This window comes from Charadrius vociferus, unplaced genomic scaffold (assembly GCF_000708025.1).
Source record: "Charadrius vociferus isolate BGI_N301 unplaced genomic scaffold, ASM70802v2 scaffold655, whole genome shotgun sequence".
NCBI lineage: Eukaryota > Metazoa > Chordata > Aves > Charadriiformes > Charadriidae > Charadrius > Charadrius vociferus.
In genome coordinates, this window is record NW_009648330.1 from 2153504 (window position 1) to 2162370 (window position 8867).

The 8867-nt window shown below is 40.9% G+C and overlaps 1 protein-coding gene across 1 annotated transcript; it reads right to left on the bottom strand.

The window, feature by feature from the left end:
* Window positions 1-1903: 1903 nt before the first annotated feature.
* Window positions 1904-6643, bottom strand: DYDC1 (DPY30 domain containing 1). Its single transcript, XM_009884578.1, has 5 exons — window positions 6497-6643; window positions 6276-6398; window positions 4610-4690; window positions 3577-3669; window positions 1904-1957 (listed from the first exon to the last, which is right to left on the bottom strand). The coding sequence occupies exons 1-5, from the start codon at window positions 6641-6643 to the stop codon at window positions 1904-1906; spliced, it is 498 nt and encodes a 165-aa protein (XP_009882880.1).
* Between the last annotated feature and the right edge of the window lie 2224 nt (window positions 6644-8867).

An 8867-nucleotide genomic window follows, 5' to 3' on the forward strand; every position in this document is an offset into this window, starting at 1 on the left:
AATAACAAGACTCAGTTATACATACTACTAAGAAGAGAAGCTCCAACTATTTATCCAGTTACTTCATCCCGTTGAGATTGGCACAAGAAGCTGCTGTGCATACAGTGTTAATAGGTATAATTAGAACTGTAGTATCTTAAAATGCGGCCTTAAAATGATTCTACTTAACTGTTACAAATAAATACAATCATAAACTGTCACAAAATTGGTTTACTGTAATATCAACCATAAGGGCATATTCATTCCACAGAAAAGGTTCCTCACTGTCCTAGAAATTGCAAGCCTATACCAATGCAGAATAAACGTAGACAGCAAAGCCTGACCACCTAGTCACAAAAATAGTTCCATTTTTCATTACTTAAAAAGTTACACAAACATTTCTAAGTATTTATACCTGGAAAGTGACATTTTTCTCTTTTGATTTTAAGGATATTAATTAACAGCCTCCAAAAAGCAATATGGCAATAAAGAGGGCAACGGGATTTTCTTTAATAAACATACTTTATTATTTTTAAGGGAAAAATAATATATTACTATACTAGAAATCAATAGTCCTTACCTTTTTAAAAATTTACAGGATTACGCCTAGTATGAACAAGTTATTTAGAGCAGAAAAATATGTATTACCTGATTGACCTTTGCCTGTTGGGTATATAGATATTTTTAACAGTTTGCCAAAGATAACAAACCTCTTAAAACTAGCTATAATATAAACAAATTAAGGTGAAATTATCCCAAAAATCACTTTCATCCCAAAACTGAAGAATGCAGTGAATGCACTAACTATGCACTGAATTTGTAATGAAGAGTATTTTCATCACACAATACTGGCCATGACTTAATGTTAACTGTCCAACTAACCTGTATTACTAGAAGACACTGAGATGCAAAGGCACATTTTAGCCAAGAAGCAGAGGATTTCTTAATGCTGGTGTCTTTTCCATTTATAATGAACAGACAGGGAACATTCTTGACAACCCGTACCAAGATATCACTGATTACAGAAACTTTTTCTTACAAAAATTAATGCAATCTTTAAGGATTATAAAACTTATTTTTATAGATAAATGTCGATCAAGCTAAATATTCTTCCAAAATTTTTTAGAAGTGAAGCTCTGAGAACTGATAATGGTATTTAGTAAAGACAACGCAGATGTAATTTATTGATTTGCCTATTCAAGACAAATGCAGAAAAGATTATTTTAAGACCTAACTAATCAAAACTGATATGCAGACACTTACAGCTCACCTAATATCACACCATAACCAGAAAATTATATTATAAAGCCTAGAGCAAACACCTAGTTTTTCAAAAAGCACCTCATGATTTCTAAGACAGACAAGATCTTTTAGTGCATCTGTCTACTGAGCCACATAAAGTTCAATTTATCTCTTCCAGATAAATTGGAAAATCTTCTGATTTGATTTTTGCACCTAGTTTGATGTGAGAACACTCCATCTTCTAATACATAGAGCATTCTCTCTTTCTATCAGAAACCATTGAAATTCTTGGAAAATCATTTTTCAATAATCTTGTATTCTTTTCATATTCATTCAGATTATCATATTGTAGCCTCTACTCCAAAATAATCTTGACACATTAATTGTATCTATAATTATTATGGTTACACTTCAAGAATCAATGGGCGATAAATAGAAAACATATTTACTGCTTTCATTTCAATTGCAGTTGTCTTCGTCTGAGTCAGCAGTGCTAGCTATAATGGTTTAAGAACAAAAAAAAAGCACCACGTGCCAGAATTAACAGACTTTATGTAAATACCCAGAGAGCACAGAAGCTGAAACAACGGGTATGTAAATCAGCTCTACATATAAAATACATAAATTAAGATATAACATTTCAGGATCAGCAAGTAATGAGTAGAAAATATATTTACTGCTTTCAGATAAGTTGGGAACTTTCTTGTTCTTCTTCTGCCATGAGATCTGCTACACTCTAAAAAGAAAAAAAAAAGAAATTCTATCAGTTGCTAACGTTAACTGAACTTTGTAAAAAGGAAAAAAGAGGAAAAAAGAAAAAAGCCACAACAGACAAGTCAGTATTCATCCATATAATTATGTATTCTTCTGTTCAGTGAAATACGATAAAGTTTATCACCAGACTTATATTATAAAATCCAGCAAATCTGGATAAAATATTATGATTCTGAGAGCAGTATAGTTTCAATGGTACAAGTCTGTATTTTACTTTAATTGATCTGTTCTTAATTTGTAGTTTAATTCAACAAACACATCACTGTAAAACCTGAAATAACATCACCAAGGGCCAATGGAATCCAACTTTAAACAACTTTAGGTACGAAAACTTGGAAGATGGCATACGTAAGAAAAAGAAGGTAAGTTTACTACTCGTTTTCACTTCAGGTTTTGCAATTCACTTATTTAAGAACACATAAAATATGCCTGAAGCCTCAAGAATACTTTTTAATATGTAATTATCAGGAAACTATACAAATTGGGGCTATATGAGATCTTGAGAACTCATCTGACTTACCTTAGTGAAAAAAAACACCTGTGAAAACCTGCCCCTAAGAACAGTCATAAATATGTTCATAACTATATTTAGAGAACACTTATAAAGTAAATTTAAGCATAAAACATATTAATATCACAATATAAATTCTGAGCTAGAATTATACTGCTGATACCAGAAACAGGACATTATTAAGGCTAATAAAGAAAAAAGGGTTCTGATAATGATGTGCTAAAACTAGTATATCAGAATCTCAAGTCATACCACTTGGAATACTCTAACTGCAAAAATTCATGACCAGTGAATACTCATAAAGCTGAGTGATTTTTCAGAAGTTGACAGTATCTGTTAAATGTACTGCCATGCCTTACAATAAATGAAGGCTGATTCATGGCCTTTCATTTCCCTGAACTGTCATATATAAAAGGAATGGGAGGGAGGGAAGGAAGGAAAAAAAAAAAAAGAAAAAAAAAAAGCTGGGCATAGAAGATGTCCGAGGATCAAATATAGAGATATAGCTGTAGTTCTGAAAGCGGTGCGTTTGTGTTGGCATAGTGCTCAGCAGGTCCTAGCTTTACTGAGCAGTGTGTCCTTAGCATCTGGTCTTTTATGTTAAAAGTTTGCTCCGAAATCTCTGCGCAAGAGTGCATTCTGCTGCACAAAAAACATACTTCACTCAACCACAAAAATGTAAGTAACTTCAATCACTCAAAAACAAGTCATCTTTTGTGATTTAGTACATGTTGTATATAACTATATGTTCACATGGCAAAGGAAGGATACCTCCTCTCTGAGAATATTTGTACTTTCGTCTGTGGCACATCTGAATACAAAAGGGCATTTTAAATCTTGAGGATTTAGTCAGCCAACACCACGCAGTCTTTTCAAATGGTTTAACTTGTACCAGAGAATAGGCTATGGGCTGTTTGGAGGTTGTGGCCAGATTACCATCCCTTAAAAGCATAGGGGAGAACCAGCACAGTCTGAACTGCAACAGTTTTAACCTTTGATAGGTCAGCGCACAAAAGCAAATCTGTAAGAATCAATAATTTATAATCTCCTTGTTCTTTCTAAACACTTACCTCAAATTGTCCGTTCTCATCTAGCTCCTCAACTCTAGTCAAATTAGGTGCTCCAGGTCTATCTGTAAGTTCAGCTATCGTCTTTCCATTTTCCTACGGTAATGAAAGCAAGTTTTCAGTTAAAAGTTTTCCATGTCATGAATAAGTATCTATAGACAATATTTCAGATGTGTTAAAATGAAATTATGTATTAATATAAAGATAAGACCTTAGATGCATGCAATACAAATGTGTTAGTATGTGAATATGGTCTTTGTATGCTTGTTAAGACTATTTTTATCCGTTTTTTTCAATAACAGGAATTTTGGTTTAAATTTCTACATACTGATTTTTCCTGTCACTTGCATACTGCCATCTTTCTACAACTATGTTCTGTCAGTATTTTAAGAGTGCTCTACAAACATACATATCTCTAAAATGACTTGCTCCACATAAATTTAAGAGAAATTCACATTTAAAAGCTTTATTGATAAAAACATGCCAATTAATGTATGTTTCTACTGAAATTGCATTAAAAGACCATACATTTACAGACACATTGGTATAAGCAGCCTTCTGTTAGCATAAATTCCTGTGCACCAGGAGGATCTCAGAATCAAGAGGCATCCCAATTCCAAACTACAATTCCTTTTCCAGGTACAGCAAATGGATTTTGCACTGACACTCAGTAAAACGTTAGTGTCTAGACACTTAAATTAGACATGCTTAAGTTATAATACTTTCTCATAAATACGTCGAGTAATGTGAAACATTCAATTAAGATGACCTTATGCTAAATTTTGCAATAAATTTATGGTCTGTTCTGAATATAAACTAAATAAACCTAATAAACAGACCAAAATTCAAGTATAAAACCCAGACTGGAAGCAAGGTGTTAAGACATTCTTCCCCCATTTCCACAATTTTTGAAAAAATTATGTGTTAGTTCAACACCCATGGGCTTCTGCCTTGTCTTTTGTATTTAGTGCCTGCATCTGGAAAAGACAACTGATTAACAGTATTTTCAAACCACTGACTAAGCTTTGGCTTAAACCTCTTGATCTTTCTGCTGCAACAGCATTTCGTTGTCTTCATTCTGCAGTTCCAACTCTTCATGTTCTTGTTCCAACTGACCCTGCAGTCAGTTTAAGAAAGGACAATTAGAAAGAAAAAAAAACCAACAAATCACATTCATCTTCCCCACCCCATTGCTTACAATGTATTTCATGATTGAAATCTTAAAATAAAAAAGGAAGTATAAAATATAACTGCAATGATAATAACATAAAGCCCTTTCAGTATCATCTGACTTAGTATTTTCATAGGTTTTAGACTCACATGGATAGAAGAGAAAAAAGAAAACAGTGAAGTTAGTGCACACACTTAAGATACTGTTTCATTCTGCATGCTCGTTATCGGTCTATATTCATTATCTCCTATACTTTGGATTAAGCTCTTTGATTCTTTGCATAGTATCTAGCACAGACAGATGAATCCACATAGAACCAAATCTACAGAAAAGATTAGTAAGCAATGTCATTAACTTTAACCATCTTTGTCGTCAACCTTTAAAATTTCCAATTGGAAATAGCTAATACAAAAGTGTTCATTCTTTGTGAGCCTAAGTCCTAATGCATCAAAACTTCAGAAACCGCAAAATCTAAATGCTCACATTCAAGAGCATTTGGGCCTACAGAATACTGTGTGCTGTAGCATTTTGTGAGCAGTTACTACAAATATGGTCATATTGTAGTAATTATTTTTCACATTCCTTTTTGGTATGTATAATCGAAACACGCCTGAGTATATGACTATAGCCAAAATTGTGAGTTAGGTTAAAAATGTGTACTAATGTGAGTATTGTTTCACATCTTTCACATAGTTTACATGAGATAATTTATTTAATTGTCTGTGAATTATCTCTAGACACAATCTTATATTCTTGATTCCATTTACTGCCTTAAATCACAGAATCACAGAATGATCAGGGTTGGAAGGGACCTCTGGAGATCATCTAGTCCAACCCCCCTGCCAGAGCAGGGTCATCTACAACAGGTTGCACAGGACGGCGTCCAGGCAGGTTTGGAATGTCTCCAGAGTGGGAGACTCCACAACCTCTCTGGGCTACCCTCAAAGTAAAGAAGTTCCTCCTCATGTTAAGATGGAACTTCCTATGTTCAAGTTTGTGCCTGTTACCTCTCGTCCTGTCACTGGGCACCACTGAAAAAAGACTGTTCCCATCCCCCTGGCACCCTCCCTTTAAGTATTTGTAAGTATTAATAAGATCCCCCCTCAATCTTCTTTTCTTTAGACTAAAGAGACCCAAGTCCCTCAGCCTTTCCTCATATGAGAGATGTTCTAATCCCCTCATCATCTTTGTAGCCCTTTGCTGGACCCTCTCCAGCAGATCCCTGTCTTTCTTGAATTGGGGAGCCCAGAACTGGACACAGTACTCCAGACGTGGCCTCACCAGGGCAGAGTAGAGGGGGAGAATGACCTCCCTCGACCTGCTGGCCACACTCCTCTTGATGCACCCCAGGATGCCATTTGTCTTCTTGGCCGACAGGGCACATTGCTGGCTCATGGTCATCCTGTTGTCCACCAGGACTCCCAGTTCCCTCTCTGCAGAGCTGCTCTCCAGGAGGTCAGCCCCCAACCTGTATTGATGCCACAGCATCATATACTATTTATAATTACGTCTATTATTAAGTATTATTAACCTGACGTTGTTCTTCAAGTTTCTGCTGGATCATTAGCTCTTCTTCCTTCATTTTTCTTAACATTTCAAGTTCTACCAGGGCCGCCTCCCGTTCTTGTTCTAGCTCAATCCTCTCCAACATTCTCTATTTCAGAGGTAACACAGAATCAATTAAAAAAAGAAAGAAAGAATAAATAGCATCAATTATATTTTCATGAAATCTTTTGCCCAAGATGCATCCACCTTTTTTTCTTCATCTAAGATTCTTCTGTAATTGTAAATCCAATGTGCCAGATACTCTATCGGATCTGCTGGCCGATGCTCTACAACTTCTGCCAGTCCTTTTTTCAAGCAATTTCCCAGACATCTCTTCAGATACTGAGACTCCATTCACATCTACTAACAACAAACAGGCAGATATTAGCCATCAATGTAAGAATTAAATAGGCACCAAATACTGGACATGACATTACTCTTTTTATTAACCTGGCAACTAATAGAAGAAAGTTATTTCAATTTAATATTGGTTTAGTTCTTAAAAGCTCCGGTGATAGATCCGTTATACTAAGCTCTGCAGAAAAATGCTCAAAACCCCCTTCACTGTTTAGGCACGTATAATTCAGAAACTGCTTGGAAATGTGTGTAATTCTAGGTCAGCATGATAGCAAAAAAACCTCAAAACCAAACAGGACATAGAAAGCTTCTATACAGATATTTGAAGAACAGCAAAGTAATTCTGTGAATGATTAAGGATAGATTTTAGTTTGAACTAACAAAGCTATCTTTAGGATACGTATGCAAGAAGGGGGCCTGAAGCAATCACTCTATGCAGTTCTGAAAGGAACACATCTCTGTGCATACACAAGATCTTACTGGCCCTGTGCCAGTAAACACATAACACATCTGAAACTCGGTTTCTGCAACGCTGAAACACCTCCGTTCGCCGTCAACGGGACGGAACCGGGCTCCTGCAGCGCCGGCCCCGAGGAGGCAACGGACCCCCCGCTCGAACGGCGCCCGTTGAGCAGCGGGTCCCCCTCACCTCAGCGCCACACGGCCCGCCGGCGGCGGAGAGACAGGCAGGGAGAGCGTTTCACGCCCGCGGATGTAAAAACCCCTCTCAGCCTTCGCGTTCACCCCGGTTCCTGAGGTGGCGGGCCCGGAGCTCGCTGTCAGGGCGCTACTGCACCTTAATTGTCCTGACCACTTTCACCTGAAGCCTCCGCCCACGCCCTCCGTTTTCGGGCTCCATTTAAGCGCAGGCGGGGGCCGTGAGCCCTCCCCCGAGCTGCACGCCGGGCGGGCCGGCTCCTAGCCCTGCTCCTGTGGCGCTGTTCGGATCTCCTGGGTGGACCTGGCACGTTACCCTGCTTCGCCCGGTGCTCCGTGGGCTGTCGCTAGGAGCCGGTGCTGTCGCCGCCCTGCCTCTGGCGCCGTGGGACTGCCGCTGAGGTAATTACCCGGCCTGCGCTGTGGCCGCCCCCGGCTCCCCCCGCTCCCCTTCCCTCAGAGAGCAGCCCCGGTGCGGCAGCCTCCACCGCACGCCCGCTCGCTCCTACCGACCGCCTGTCTCCGGCCTGGCGGCTACCAGCCGCCCCACCACCCGCTCCAACGCCGTAACGGCGCCCCACGCAGAGAGGCGCGCGTCGCCTCACAACGCGCCGGGTCGCTACGCGACGCCGCTCGCGAGCGCACCGTGACCTCTTACGTATAGCGGCAAGCGGCCCGCGATTGGAGGAAGGTGCCGGGTGGGCGGTGCCAGCCCGGGCTGTCCGTCCCGGGGGGAGTCAGTCACGGCAGCGGGGTCTCCGCCACCGTCGGTGTGGTCTGTTGCGGGACCGGCTCGTTTCAACCGCGTTTAACGCCGTCTGCCGTCTCTCCGTGAACGGCTTCCTCACGGAAGGGGTTCGCACAAAAGCGGGAAACGTCTTTAATCAGTCCTGATGCGACACACTGGCAACGTACGGGTCCTTCCTCTTCAGAAAATATATAGTTTTATGTGTGTGTATAAGTACATACACACCCGCAGACAAAGGCTAGAAGGCAATTTCGGAAAGAAAACGCCCGTGGGATTTTAGCGTAAGGAACCTGAGCCAACGCCGAACGGGGGTTTTGTACCCGGGCACCGTGTGGAACAACGCTGCGGCCTCCCGCGCGTGCGGTCAGCCGTCAGCCGCCCGGCATTAGGGCAGGGCCACCCCCCCTCCTCACTGACAAACGCCCCAAACTTGGCCGTCTGCTTGTTTTACTGCCAGCTTTGAATCGTTATTAACACACACCGCAAATAACTGCAGCGGGAAGAACGACCGCGGCGTCTGTATTAATTCTGAAGCTCAACTGCAGTAACGCTATCTCGGTCTTTCCCCGTTAGAAACGGAAGGCCGCAGAACGACGTCTGTGGGGAATGAAAGGCCGCACCGGAGTGACGGAGCATACCGCTGACGACGCTGACCGCTGAAAGGTGAGGGGTTTCAGTTATTTCCTATCGATACGCGACGGGTGGAGCAGTCACGGGCCGGGAGCGGGTACTGCTGCTCCGGCCAGAGGATGTCGCTGGCGCTCTGCGAATAGGCTTCACGGGGCGGCAGAGGCGCAGCCGCCTTTCCCCCTGGAG